Source organism: Micromesistius poutassou (genome assembly GCF_964030765.1).
Source record: "Micromesistius poutassou genome assembly, chromosome: 21".
NCBI lineage: Eukaryota > Metazoa > Chordata > Actinopteri > Gadiformes > Gadidae > Micromesistius > Micromesistius poutassou.
In genome coordinates, this window is record NC_140291.1 from 11,556,479 (window position 1) to 11,572,278 (window position 15,800).

General features: G+C 48.4%; 1 protein-coding gene across 1 annotated transcript in view; it reads left to right on the forward strand.

Moving 5' to 3' along the window:
* The window catches only part of ccdc186 (coiled-coil domain-containing protein 186), a 38,324-nt gene extending 22,797 nt beyond the window's left edge, over positions 1 to 15,527 (forward strand). The window contains exons 10-12 of the mRNA XM_084485602.1: positions 3,712 to 4,044; positions 11,083 to 11,302; positions 13,645 to 15,527. Of these exons, the coding sequence (XP_084341728.1) occupies positions 3,712 to 4,044; positions 11,083 to 11,302; positions 13,645 to 13,731 (640 nt within the window). The 3' untranslated portion in view covers positions 13,732 to 15,527. The remainder of the gene's footprint in view (positions 1 to 3,711; positions 4,045 to 11,082; positions 11,303 to 13,644) is intronic.
* The last annotated feature ends 273 nt before the right edge of the window (positions 15,528 to 15,800 follow it).

A 15,800-nucleotide genomic window follows, 5' to 3' on the forward strand; every position in this document is an offset into this window, starting at 1 on the left:
CTAAAAAAGGCCTCTCTAAAATAGGTTTTTGAGTAGCTACAAGGGTGAAAGTCCTGTTTATTCATTTGATAACATTCACAGCCACAGCCAAACTACAGCACATCCGTGAAGCCGTGGATGCTATCACATCCAAAGCTATGTGGTTGATAACATCAAAGGCCAATCACAGCCAACCTACAGCACATCTACGTAGCCGTGGATGTCATCAACCATGTAGCCCTGGGCCCAGTTTCCCGAAAGCATCGTTGGTCTAAGTGGTTCGAGAAGTTTGTCGTACACGCGTCGTACAGTTTTCACACCGTTTCACGAAAGCATCGTTGCGTAACGAACGTCGTGAACACACTGGTAGCTAACGAGGGCTCCAGGCAGGGGTACTCGTAGGGCGCCAAGAGCATCGTTACTATAGCCTCAGTGGAGTCACCAGCTGGACCATCCGTGGTATTGGATGTGTTTTATTAAAACACATCCAATACCACCATGGCTGGCACAATTTCTCAATACCCCAAAAACCGGTGGTTACCGGCAATGTATTACTTATAGACTACTGTTAGATTTAAACAGCAAAGACAGAGACATGTTAGAAGTCAACAGCAACATAATTTGTTGCCGCAATTTAAAATTCCAAAAATACAAACGCCACGTCACAACGCAACCCTTTCACAAGGCATATAATAAAATCAAATGATTCCATTGCTCTTGTGTGGGAGGTCGTTTTCGAGCTGCACTTGCTGTCTCCCTCTTATTTTAATTCAACCATCGTGGTTAAAATGTCCTCATATTGATCAATGACAGAAGACATACTGTACATGAATCATGCTGAGACCAGCGGGTGTAGGAGAATTTCTGCAGGCGTTTTTTGTTGCGATTGTTTGCCATAAAGCACTCTAGCCGTTTCGGTGAGGCTGTGATGAAGTTCACTATTTATTGGACCGTGTCTAGACAGTTACGAACATCCCTGACCTTAGTGGAGTGCACAATCGCCAAGTTGAGAACGTGGTTTCTGCAGTGAATGTAGACTGTTGCGGGAAATTGTGCTGCGATGCGTTCCTGTCCCGCTTACATTGCCTGCACCATCATACCCCTGCCCAACAATATGGGCAGGATCTAGACCAGCAACAGCAATAGCTGTGTCAATGCCCCTGCCCCTGAATGATAATGAATGAATGGAACGTTGCATTTTTAATGTTTACACCAAAGATTCTAGACTAGAGAGTGCGCGCCAATCAATGAAACCTTATGCAGAATCAGAGAAATTCAGCTCTTTGCTGCACAATGCAAGTTTCAGAAATCAGCACATTTAGATAAATGCTATAGTTGTCACACAGACACAAGCTATTTTTAATTTTTGTGATATGGAATTATTTCAGGGGGAAATGCCGTGAAAAAGTTTACGCAAGGTGCGTTCAGGATTAGGACTGATAGCATATGTCGGGCTAGGCCTAATCAATTGTGTTTTAATATTTGTAGCATTCATATTAGTCTATTCTTTTTGTAGGCTACTCTGCTGTTGGCCTTGATGGGGAGATATTTTTTTGCTGCACAAAATAAAGTTTCATCCAACAACATTCCAATATGCCCCCTCGTACAGAGCCCATTTCAGCACCGTGTCAGTAGACGGTTACAAGCCTACGAACGTCGTTAAAGCAGTGCACGCGCGTTCATGTTAAGAGGAGTTTTGGGAAACGCTCTGACATTTTTTACGAAGGTTCAAAAGATCCTTCGTGAGAATGATCGTACGAGCGTGGATCCATCGTTAAACTGGGCCCTGGTTGATAACATCCACGGCTACATGGATCTGCTGTAGGTTGGCTGTGATTGGCCAGAAAACTAGAAAGATTCTAGAATGGGATTAGTCCAATCTCTCTGCAGAAACAGGTCAATGAACCTCTCCGCACTCAAGCCTTCTTACTAGTGGCTACACAAAATAATGTCTAAATAAAACAAGAAAATCTTGCATATTTCAGCTAAACGTAAAAGTTCACTAGTTCACCATTACCCACTAGTGCAACACTAGGGAGAGCGCCCTCTCTGGCGAAACAGTGGTTACTGCAATAGCTATTTTTGATTGGCAGAAATGTAGTTAACTATGGCAAGTGACATCACACTACACTAATTGTGTTTGCTTCTAAATTTGGTGCTCTCTCTTGGATCTATTTCTGCGTTGCTCTACTTAGAGCTAGTCAATTATTTAGTGTGTGTGTGTTTGTGTGCGTGTGAGGTTAGTTAGAATATACATTAGCCTGGGTGGATTGTGGGTATAGCAGGGTAGAGGAGGGGCGGTCTTGCCCCTGGCTGGTGAAGTCTGGGTTCTGATTGGACCTGGCTAGTGGTGGCTGGATTCTGATTGGCTGGGGTCCATGGCTGTCATGGTACCGAGCTGTCCTGTGTATGGGTTCTATTGGGATCCAATGCAGCACTTTTTTTTTTTATTGCATTGATTGCCATATATTGATTAATTAATTGTCAATTTGTTATTCAGAATTGTAATTTATTAAATGCAAGTCCTTTGGTTCATGCTTTTACCCAGTCTTCCAATACTGAGTGAACACATTACTTAGCATGGGCTGCCAAAGTGGGAATCGAACCTCTAACCCGAGCAGTGTTCATTCTAGACTGGTCAGGACACTGATGACTATTTCTATTATTGAAAATTATTGAAAATCTAAATCTTCCTCATTATCAGGATTATTACGATGATTAGATATATCTTTGTATCTATAACGTAATACATATTTGTGTCGTTTTTTTGACGTGGTAGGATACGGGTCACAGTTGATCACCACATTTGGGTGCAGCCTTTCCTTATCCAAAAACGTCCAGCCACTCAGAGGGATGCTCTTATTCTCCTGCTCTTGGCAAATCTGGTTGGACGTAAAGCTATCGTATCCTCTTCACCTTTGAGGCCCTCCATCTTAATTTAGCTTAACTTCCAACATTGTTGTAGCCATGTCCATGCTACACGCCACATTCCACCCAGGTGTCTTTTACTGGGCTCCTCCAGACAAGGACGCAGGCCAGGGTGGTGGTGTTGGATGCCAGTTTCTTTGTACGGTTTGCAGACATCGATTCATGGCCTGGTGCTCCCTGTTGCCATGCTGGAGATTTCCTTGAGTGTGTGTGTGTGTGTGTGTGTGTGTGTTGATGGTTTGTTCAACCTGTACATTGATTGCTCAATGTGCAGCAGGTGTGCAACCTCACCCAGCCCCAAATGCCAATCAGTCTGACTCGGTGAGGCCAAGTGAGGCTGCTTAAACCAGCCGTCTGCCACACACACACTCACACACAATTGTATTCAGTCTATTTTCGGATCAAACTGTTTTGATTTCTCTGTTGATTGCTAAACTTTCCTTGGGCGCCGCCATCATTCTTTAAAGGTGACATATTATACCACCAGGTGTGGTATACACGCCCACTGGTGAAGTCCAAAGAGGCAGTTTTTCAAAACGGCTTGTAATGGCTAATCACACTCACACCCGGTGGTGTAAGATGGGACCTTTAACGTCTGCAGACTTCGACAGGCCCTGTTGATCACGAGTCTCCCTCCCCCTGAGCGCTGAGGGGTCCTATCGTTTCCTGTTCATTTCTGGAAAAGGACTTTCAACGGACCGGAGGCCAGCCTGACCTGCAGAGAGAAACCAAACGCCATCTCTCTGAGATCAGGCTAATACCTTCTGCCTTGAAACCCTCATTTCTCGCCAGGGATTAATAAAGGGGCCGTCTTGTCACATGCCATGTGATTGTTATTATTAACCAAACGTCCCTTCCTCTCCGGCCCTCTCCGGTCCCAGGGTCCCTGAACACGCGGCCCGGCGTCGGCGTGGGCAGCAGCAGCGGGGGCGGCAGCGCAGAGGACCGCTCCCCGGAGCAGCACCACCTCCAGACCCCGTCGGTGATGGTGGTGGACAGCTACCCCGAGGTGGACAAGACGCTGCTGGTGGAGCGCATCGTCCGGCTGCAGAAGGCCCTGGCCCGCAAGCAGGAGAAGATGGAGTTCATGGAGGACCATATCAAGCAGCTGGTGGAGGAGATCCGCAAGAAGACCAAGTGAGTGGGCCAGGAGGAGGAGGAGGAGGTGATGATGAGGAGGAGGAGGAGGTGATGTGGAAGAGGAGGAGGAGGTGGTTATGTGGAGGAGGCGGAGGAGGTGATGTGGAGGAGGAGGAGGAGGAGGAGGAGGTGATGAGGAGGAGGAGGTGATGAGAAGGAGTGATGAGGGGGTGATGTGGAGGAGGAGGAGGTGATGAGGAGGAGGAGGATGTGATGAGGAGCAGGAGGCTGAGGATATGATGGTGGGAGGTGGTTAAGGCAATGGGGCGATCAGGGAGGAGAGGGAGGACGAGGTAGAGGATGAGGAGGTGATAAATAGGTGTTCTCGAGGGTGGAGGGGGATGTATTTCGAGTGTGTGCTGCTCTTGGCCTTTCACTAAACACATCAGCGTTCGTCTTAAACTGCTGACGGACAGCGGAAGGTAGACCATGACGGACCGGCGGTCGGGGCCAGGGGAGCAGAAACATTGCGTGATTAATTGATTCCACCGACACAGGGACTGCAGTCTCATTCATAAAGATGCAAATGTATGCAAATTTCCCCGCTCAGGTAGCAACATTGGCTAATTATTTGCAGAGGTAAGGGGGTGGTGTGCAGTCGCAGGCTAATCTTGTTTCAGTCTTCCTCCGCCTGCTCTCTCCTCTCCTGGGAATGAGGCTGCAAACACCGCTCACACCTCCTTCACTCTCCGGACGCTCTCGCCTCGCGCCATTGACAGTGTCCTCTGAATGACCTTGAGGAGCTGCTGTAGGCCTGCTGACATGGCCACGCCTCGCACCCTCCGCAATACGTCAACCATTTGCTGCATGCACACACACACACACACGCACGCACACAAGCACACGCATACACACTCTCACACACACACACACACACACTCTCTCTCTGTCGCACCCACACTCTCTCTCACACACACACACACATACACTCTCTCTCACACACACACACACATACACTCTCTCTCAACACGCACACACACATACACTCTCTCTCAACACGCACACACACACACACATGTGAACTGGTGATGTAAGGAGGTCATTCAGGGTGTGGGATGGAGGGTAGGATAGTGACTGGTTCAGGATGTTTGTCTCCCAAGGTCTCTCTTAAGGGACTCGGTTCCTTCTCCAATGTACTGGACAAGCGTCCATGAGTAAGACGTTATCTTAACCCCCCCCTGCCTGCTCCTGAATGAGGAGAGTGTTTGACCGTGAGTCGCTCTGAATGGAAGTGTTTGCCGAGTGGCTGAATAGAATACGGTTGTGTGACGGGGCTGAAATTCTCTCGCTGAGAGTGCATCACTACAGTCCACATCTGGGCTAGAAGAACTGAGCTCTCTCTGTCTCTCAGTCCGGGACTGGTTAACTCATCTGGTTTAATCAATGTGTACAGGGATCATCTGCAGTTTAATAGGAATTAAAGAAGCTTTTAATTAGAATGTGTATCGGTTGAGTCTGTGTTGCCGACGCACACACATCCCCTCTCACACACACACACACACACACACACACACACACACACACACACACGTTCTTCCCCTGACCTTGATGTGCACACTTTCATTCCACATTTCCCTCTGGTGTGCTCGCTCTCTCTCGCTCTCTCTGCCTCTCTCTCTTGCTCCCGCTCTTATATTTATCTATATCTATATCTATATCTATATCCATTCCCCACTTCTTATCTGGATAAAACGGGTGTCAGCACTGGGTAACCCGAGGTCATGCATAGGCGTGGTGGGGGACGGACGTGCTGCGTCGAGGTTCCCGTGGTAACGCCACACCATTCATATTAATGGCGCGCGGTGAAACAGCGAGAGACCTGGCGCAGGGCATCCTAATCACCTTGTGACTGGGACTGCAGAGTACCAGGGAGTACCAGGCATTTTCACACTGCTGAATGTGTCTGGATGGATTCCTTGCCTTTTTTTTAAGTATTACAGAGAATACACCACAACATCTTTCAGTTGTTCGGAACATGAGATGTAGTTTCTGACATCTGTTTGAAAGTAATTCCACCTAGACGATCATAAAAAAAACACCTTAATGTACACGGCTGTTACTTTGAAGGGCTGCGCAGGAAAGTGTCCTTATCAAAACGAACTGCGTGTGTCATCCGCGGTCGTACGATCTTGTCCTCTTTGTGTGAGGTTTGAAACGGGGTCTCCTCCTTCCAGTCGTCTGGCAGCCTGCCGTTCATCTCAGACTGAAGCCTTTAGCCGTGACCCACATTGTGGCCTTTATAAAGCAAGAGGACGACTCCCCCCTGGCCGCCGCTCTCGATATAGACCCGGGATCCGCGGTCCTCCTTGTGGGTCTGTCCTTTCCGTCATCCCAGTGGGGGCGCGCTGGGAACAGCAGCTCAGGCCGTCCGCAGGGGCCGGGCCGGGCCGAGGTCAGCCCGCAGATTGGAGGGACATCAGAGGACATGAGTTAAGAAACGTCTTTTGCTTGAGCCAGACAACCAACACAAGCTAATTAAGAGTTAACAAACAATCATAATGCCATTGCATAAAAGCACTTATTCAGTTTGTGTGTTGAATGGAACGGGTATAAACGGAGTCTCTCTTGCCGTTAATGGCTTCTCGGAGCTGCTTCTTGTTCTTTCCTTTTGTAAAAGAGGACACGGACGCCCTGAGAATCCAAGCAGCTCTCTGCTGCAAAAAACATGAGAACAGATGGGAATTTTCTGCTCGTTAGACTGGAAAATGTTTTTTCCTCATCCGAGACTCCTTAGAAGCCTTTGGGTAAACCTGCAGCAAGCGATAATGTTGTTGCACTACATCAGCTGATCATTTGGTCTATGAAATGTCAATTGAAAATGCCAAAAGTCATCAAAGCGTGAAAAGTTTGTAAATTTGCTTGCACTTGTCTGACAAGATGGCAAGTAAAAGTCAAGTGTTCATTATATGATAGAATAGAATAGAAGCTTTATTTGTCATTGCATAAAATACAGTGTACAGATTATCAACACAACGAAATTCCAGTTGCCACTCTTGGTCAGTGCTTTTTTTAAAAAAGTGTTCATTGTATCATTTGATCAATGAATCGACTACGTCCTTTTAGCATTCTTAAAACTTAACACGTTTGGTATGAAGTAATGTAAACGGATGAATGCAAAAGGCTTTAAGCAAACATACATGGGCAGACATGTATGTCTGTTTGTGTGATCTTCTGGCTAGCAGCGAACACTTGAACGTATCCCTTCACTAAGCCAGCTTGCTCGCTCCGTTCTTTCGAATAACACTGTGGACTAGTTGTTCCCAACCCTGACTTTGGGAGTGGGGGTGTACCACTGAATTGCCATCGAGAGTCTTTGGCAAACACAAACAATATATCTTAACATTAATACACATGCAGGGGCTGAGCAAAGAGTGCCAGCGCCCCCTTCAAATACAACTGTTGTTGCCAGAAGGCCGTGGCCAGTGGGAGACCGTCCTTGAGCTGCTTATTATGCTCCATCTCTGTTGTTGAGCAAATGCACCATAACACAAAACATTACAATGAAAAAAAAAAATGATGGAAGGCACAAAACAACACTTTTCTCACTGAGCATTGGACTGTAAACAAGGAGGCACCTAAAGGATGAGGAAGTATTGGCAGATAGTGGGAGTAGCCACAGGATCTAAAGTGGATTGACCGGTGACCACATTCTCTGCCCCTACCCCCACCCCCCGCCCCCCCCCCCCCCCCCAGAGGCTTAAGCGATTTACGAGCGATTGATTCTGAGAGTGGGTACATTCGGACGGTATACGTCCAATCATACTCGCGCCAGTGACATCAGGTCGTCTTTATATAATGGGAAGATGATCGTCGTTCAAACGAACACGCATATGATCCTCAACGAGCATCCAAATATTACCCAGAAAGCGGGCAGGAAAAAACCAAGCCAGCACGTAGTCCACGCCTGCCGCCGCCGCCGCCGGGCCCCGCCCCGCCAGTCGGACGGACGCACGGCGGCACACCTGCGGAGGCTGCTCAGCCGCACATAATTCGACATGATTGGAAAACGTTGAGTCAGAGAGCACCGTGACGAGTCAGTCAGCGCCCTTCACCTCTCCCTCCCTCCCTCCCTTGGCCCACCGGAGCGCCGGTGTGTCAACCATCAGTCCCTTTTCAAGGAGGCGAAGCAGAGCAGACCGGAACAATGCCCTGCAAAGGGCACCCCGCCTACCGCTCCCTCCCCCTCCCCCTCCCCCTCCCCTCCCCCCCCCACACCCACCCACCCTTCCGTCCAAGAAATATTGACAGCCGCTTCCTCCCTTTTGGCCGCTGTTGGAATGAGGTCAAGCGCGCTTTCTCCCGCGCATCTCATCCCATTGTCGCCCGCCCGTCGAGGCTGGCCCAGGGGGCAGACTGCGAGTCTGCGTCTGGGGGGAGAGAGATAAGGACGGCAGTGAGCCACTTCAAAGTTACCCCCCCCCCCCCCCCCCGCGGCCTCCCTGTCCGCCGAGCCACCGGACACCCCATTGGTGGGGGTTTGACGTCGAGGCGGTCATTGATTGGTTCGTGAAGGGGCCACCTTTGTGCTTCCTCAGGGTAGGATACGGTGTTTGATGGCTCTGGGCTCCGTCCCACATAACGTCGATTCTTGGGCAAGATGCCCTAACCCCTACTTACTATAAATCGTGTGCCAAATACTGAATAGCAGTTGATGATTTAATTTGAGACGCTGTGTATTGACGGAGAGCCCCCCCCCCCCCCCCCCCCCCCCCATCAAATGATGTCATGCTCTTCAAATAGTCTTTAAATAGTGTCCTTATTTATTTTATTTTTCCATTTCCATTAGTGGTCAATTTACTCGCCCAACACACAAAGAGGAAGCCGAAACCTTCCTTGTTGAGCTCAAGGCTGCATGCTTGTTTCTAACCCCCGGACGGTTTAAGGTCTGACCTCTGCCCCCACAACACAAGAAAGGTCCCCTTAGACTACACCGCCACCGGCCCCCACCCCCACCTGTCTGTCGCATGCTTCTCATTCCAGCGCTCCGCTTCACTTCACCTTGTTTCTTTGATTCTGTATTTGCTTAACCACAACACTGTTGCATCGGAGCTGGGGGTCTCACTGTGGGGGGGGGCCCCGACCACAAGTGTAGTACGAGGTAAGTGCCGTTCCCTGTCTTCTGTCTGTGCGGCTGGTGCGAGTAGGGCCTCAGTATACTTCCTGCAATGTGCAAATTCAACGGCTAAGGGCCGTTGTGGCCCCGCTACGATCCTATACGATCCCGTCGCTCCGCTTACCGGAGATCCCCCGCCACACGAGGGCGCTAGACTGATCGTGGGGATCGCAAACTACAGATAAGGTGGTGAAGAATACTAGATATGAACATATCTGCTGCTGCAATGTGATACAACACTTATTCAATACAGGACAAATTAGGTGTTTTTGAAATTGCAAACTCACCCTAAAAAAGTTTTTGAATACTGTTTAACACACCCGGAGAGCTACTCGCAAGTAGCCAGTAGCATGTTGCCTAAAATAGAGCATGAGATAATTTTCCACTCATAGCGGATGTGCTGCAAAGTCCCTCAATTTCAGACATCTGCCGTCAAAGGACCGTCTTTGGGTGCCAATCTCATGGGCACACGCCGTTTCCCTTTTGCACATGAAGTATACTCAGGCCTTAAACGTGTGATGGAGACCTCCGTCCCGCCGAGGACATAGCTAGCGGTCATATTTCTGCTTTGCTTCTGTAGGTTTAGCGCACTGTGTTTTTATTTTAGTGCGGTCGAGTAGATGTAGCTGTGTTGTATGCAGGGGTGGGGCTTTTATTTTGAAATGCAAAGACCTGGCAGGATTTTGAAGCATGTCGCCCCAAGAATGACCTGTCTTCCTCCCTTGTTTCTTGATAATTGGAGGTTTTATTTATTTAGTGTCCGTCCTATACGGTACAGCCTTTTCTGAGTACATGTTGAAGAGTTTCTGCAGGGATGCACAGTGGTAGACCAAAGGATTTCAGATTAATGCATGGTGCTGGTTCGCTCCTTCACTTCTTACCACCCCTTCTGCCACACCACCGCATGTTAAAGATCATTTGTAAAGTAACCCTGATATTGGATTGTGAGGAGGAGCGTAGCATGAACACGCACTCTGCTTTGCTACGCATGAACGAGTTCCTTACTGCCACTGTTCGCTACTGACTTTTGCTGCTTTTATTTTGAAAACACCCTGCCCCCTCTCATATATACTTGGAATTGAAAAGGGAGGTGAATTTACGAGGTGGCGCTGAAGGAGACTGTTGGTGGCGATATGGAGATATGGGGTCATGTCATTTAAAAAGCTGTCATGCTCTGTTTGATTGGCATGGGGCACCATAACACGTAGACACAGAAACAGGAAACCTACAAACACATTTCTACATTAATATAGTGACCTTTATTATTATCCATAATAATGGTGTTGCGTCTTAGTGTAATTGAATGTTGGCTTATCACGGTCCGTTTTGAAAATAGAACTGCTTGAATCTGCTTGTTAGCGCAGTATGAGCTGCTGCTGTTGTCTGTTGAGCTCCATGCCTCCAGCTGAGAACCCTCACCTCTGCTACACACACACACACACACACACACACACACACACACACACACACACACACACACACACACACACACACACACACACACACACACACACACACACACACACACACACACACACACCAGCTCAGCTCCCCGGGCTCGGCCCCGACCATGTGGTTCTCATTGGATTAGAATACACTCACACACATACGCGCACAGACGCACACACACACACACACACACGTGCACAGATGCACACACGGACGTACACACACACGTGCACGCGTGTACACATGTACACGTACACACACACACACGTACGTACGCACACATGTACACACATGTACGCACAAACACACGGTTACCGTCATTTATCCATGGAAGTGTGAGCGAGCACGAGGGCTCTTTTGCCGTGGAAAAAAAAAAACGAATAAATTGAAAAATACTAATAAATGAGTGAAATGAATGAAAAAAAAAACGATCCATTCCTCACACCGTCCCCGCCCCCCCCCCTCCCAAACAGGATCCTCCAGAGCTACGTGCTGCGGGAGGAGTCGGGGGCGCTGTCCTCGGAGGCGTCCGACAACAACAAGGTGGCCCTGGGGCGGCGGGGGGGCATCATGGCCTCGCTGTACACCTCCCACCCCGCCGACGCCGGCCTCACCCTGGACCTCTCGCTGGAGATCAACCGCAAGCTGCAGGCGGTGCTGGAGGACACGCTGCTGAAGAACATCACGCTGAAGGCGAGACGCACACACGCACGCACACACGCACGCACGCACACACGCTGCTCAAGAACATCACGCTGAAGGCGAGACGCACGCGCACGCACACACGCGCATACGCACGCACACTCTCTCACTCTCTCACTCACTCACTCACTCTCACTCTCTCTCTCTCTCTCTCTCTCACTCACTCACTCACTCACTCACTCACTCACTCACTCACTCACTCACTCACTCACTCACTCACTCACTCACTCGAGATTGGAGAAGAGAACCGTGTATATGTAGCAACCCTGTCACCATGGTTGATGAGTGAACCTCTTCCATCAACCCTTCCCCCCCCCCCCCCCCGACCACCCAGCCAGTGGATTGGTGGAGGATCAGCCACTCTCTCTCTCTCTCTCTCTGTCATTTCCAATCATGGACCTGTTCATATACACAACGTTAAAAACGCTAAAATGGTTATTGCAGATGGAAATGAGACTAAAGGCTAATTCTGGTGCGATGCATCAAATGGTTACATTGATGTTTTTTTAATTTCACGTGGACCCTTTTCAAATTATATTCAAATTGAAAAGGCAAGGCTGATTTTAATCCGCATTAAGGCCGATTTCTGACAGCTCTCGGTCGCAAATATCCGTTTAGCCAATCAGCATCAGGTATGCAGCACCTCATCCGACACTTATTATTTCTCAACACTATAGTGCTAAATGACTTTCATACATACGTTATTCTCACTCTCTGCATATGTTGAACCCTCTCGCGTCTCAGAGGATGATACACTCCGTCTTTACTCGGTGGTGCAGTTTCGCTGTTCTGCCATCGTCGATGGTGCCGGATAGCTTCTATAGTACACTGAAACGCATCATCCCAAAGTATTTAAAGTTTGTATTGTATTTCATTTGTCCTGATTTCATAGATGATTTATTTTAATACGGTGCCTCTAATAAAGACCCAAAAAATGGGATGAGGTTTCAAAAGATGACCTATATAACGTTGAAGTGTAAGTGAAAACCCTGTTTCAGCTAGAATCCCAACACGATGAGAGTTCTGTGTTACGATGTTATGTATGAAACGCGCCACACACACACACTGTGGCGTTATGCTATACTATACATTTCCAGAGAAGCTCAACCCTTATCAAACGCTGATTCCAAAAATAGACCGCTGGTCAGGCAGAGCTTCGCCCGCCACACACACACACCGTTGCGTTATACTGTGTTAGGTGTCAAGGACACCTCACCCTTACTGAAGGTGACGACCCTTTTTGAAGATAGTGTTATTTAAGATCGCCTGAGGAAACCACTTTGGCTGCGTGCGTGAGTCCTAGAACTCTAACTGATAGAACGCACTGTAGCCCGACGCTAACTGTCTGTGTGTGTAAAGGAGAAGAAGAGCTTTTCTTTATAGCCCCTCAACCCCTGGGGGGCCTTTACCTGTTTTTAAGTCTCCTGGGGGGCCACAAGCAACATCATTAGCCTAGCCTAGCATCTGTGCTGTGCAAAGTTATGATGAAATATATAACGGCATTGGAGAGCAAATGAATCCTTCTCATCCGTCCCATATAAGCGTTAACGATTAACTGTGTGTTCGGCTGTGTTTTAGGCTGTGTTTCGGCTGTGTTTTAGGCTGTGTTTCGGCTGTGTTTTAGGCTGTGTTTCGGCTGTGTTTTAGGCTGTGTTTCGGCTGTGTTTTAGGCTGTGTTTCGGCTGTGTTTCGGCTGTGTTTTAGGCTGTGTTTCGGCTGTGTTTTAGGCTGTGTTTTAGGCTGTGTTTCGGCTGTGTTTTAGGCTGTGTTTCGGCTGTGTTTCGGCTGTGTTTTAGGCTGTGTTTTAGGCTGTGTTTTAGGCTGTGTTTCGGCTGTGTTTTAGGCTGTGTTTCGGCTGTGTTTTAGGCTGTGTTTCGGCTGTGTTTTAGGCTGTGTTTCGGCTGTGTTTTAGGCTGTGTTTTAGGCTGTGTTTTAGGCTGTGTTTCGGCTGTGTTTTAGGCTGTGTTTCGGCTGTGTTTTAGGCTGTGTTTTAGGCTGTGTTTCGGCTGTGTTTTAGGCTGTGTTTTAGGCTGTGTTTCGGCTGTGTTTTAGGCTGTGTTTCGGCTGTGTTTTAGGCTGTGTTTTAGGCTGTGTTTCGGCTGTGTTTTAGGCTGTGTTTCGGCTGTGTTTTAGGCTGTGTTTCGGCTGTGTTTTAGGCTGTGTTTCGGCTGTGTTTTAGGCTGTGTTTTAGGCTGTGTTTCGGCTGTGTTTTAGGCTGTGTTTCGGCTGTGTTTTAGGCTGTGTTTCGGCTGTGTTTCGGCTGTGTTTCGGCTGTGTTTTAGGCTGTGTTTCGGCTGTGTTTTAACGGCGTCTGTGCTCCGCCCCGCTCACAGGAGAACCTGCAGACGCTGGGGGCGGAGATCGAGAGGCTGATCAAACGCCAGAGAGACACTGAACCATCCACCATCCGGGGGAAGTGACATCGTCGTGTCACAGGAAGGAGCAAAATGAAGGACCACAGGAACTCTAGGTTTTCAAATTCCACACCCACCCCTCCCCTCCAGAAAAAACACGTTGGCCGGAAGGAGTTTGAACTCTGAACTCTGGAATCCGTGAGGCGTAAACGCGAGCAGCTTTGAATGTCCAATAGGACGTTTCGATGTACCTGAACGGTGGCCTCATCCCTACATCCCCGTCTAGCCTTTCTAACCATTCCCGTTGCTTTCCGCTGACTTAACCCTTCCAACGCATGGCTAGCCACGGCTAGCTCCTCTAGCTCAAATCCCTAACTGTCTTGAAGCACTTGCGTGGCCATAATTCAATTAAATGTGGGAATGTACACTTCCAGTGCGTTCTAGAAATGGTCTAAACTACCGATGAGTTCTTCCCGTAGAACAAAAGAACAACGTACATTTTAAAAGTGTGTGTCTTCATCTAAGTGTAAATCCCATCATCTGGCCGCCATCTGAGCTCGGGAGTGAGTCCGTGATGAAGACGTCGTCACCATTTGGCCATATTATTGTAATTATCATTTATTCCTCTCCTGCTGCCAAACAACGCCGCAAGTATTTCAGAAGCCCCGAGTCTACTTGGACAGAATCTAAAATGATTTGAAGCAGAGGAAAAAAAAAAAAGGAAAGCATACATATGCACTTCAACTCCCATCTCGGTCACACCATTGAAGTGCCCCCCATCCCTGCCCCCCCCCCCCCTCTCTGTCACTCTGGGCGGAAACCAAGGGACTTGTCTGCCCAGGGTCCTAAAGCCTAGGATCCTGTATGTTTGTGGCCTCTGGTGGATTGAAGTGACATCGGGGGTCCCTCACTGTGTGTTCTCCAAGCCGCCGAAGGCACTGTGCTCAAGTGTCGGAAGTCTCTTATTTTGGAAAAACTCCTTTCAATGGCATAAATTAACGTAAGTCCAAGGTCTGAATGTAAGTCTGGTCTTCAGTAGATCGATTTTGAATGTTATTTAATTGAATTAGTGACCTTTTGTTGTTTTAAGTTAGGTTGGAATATATTTTTTTAGGTGTTTATTGTTTTGAAAATCATGTGATTCATTTTTGGGGGGACTATAAGTGCTCGTTGAGATTTTTTTATTTTATAAAAGTTGATTCCGATATTTCATATTAACAAGCCTTGATGGGGAACCCGTATATTTGGGAATTATTCTCATTAATCATCCTCTACGTACGGCAGACTCTAATCACGCAGCACTTTTCTGCCCCATGTTCATCAAGCCACCGTTTGTGACATTAGCGTCTCGCTTGTGATGTTCGCATCATGTCAGCAACCACATTAGCATCGTGTTAGCAACGTCATCCACATCATTTACTGAAACACCATTAGCCATAACCTTTATTAGCTTTATTTAAAAACCCATAGACATTGCTAGCTGCCAAAAGCGTCAAATCCTTTTCGTTCCCAGGGACGCCTGTGCCAAGAGTGAGGTTAAACGTTTCAAATAACCCCGCCCACTTCATGAGTGACATCTTGTTGTCGTGCGTCTCCCCACGCCCCACCCTTAGTGAATGTGGTGTTGCGGGATAAGAGAGATAAGGATCCTATTCTTCTCTCTCGCTGGGACAAGGGGCAGCCAACGAAAGGAAGCCAACAGGGGAATGTGACCAGGGATAAAGTGCAATGCCTTTTGCTTTAATAGATTTTCTGTGCCCTTTTCTTGTCTCATTTGTTGTATATCAATCTGTAAAGTGTAATTATTTTTCGTCCATGTTGTGTGTGTGTGTGTGTGCATGTACGGTACGGACGTTGGTGTGAACGTTAGCGCAGGCTACCCCTTGACGGGGCCGTTAGCACCCAGCGGCTGTTCTATGTTGCGTTGCTGTGGTGAGCGGTAGCATCGACAGAAGCGTGAGCTAGCCTTGACGGGGGGGGGGGGGCCGTTAGCACGTTAGCACGTGTTAGCCGCCGCGGAGCCGGGCTCCTGAGCTCCGCAGCGGAGGTCGTTGTGGACGTTGGATTTGATTGTACGCAAAAAACGCACGCCGGCCTACGGTTGTGTGAGGCCAGTCCGCGTATACACAGACCCA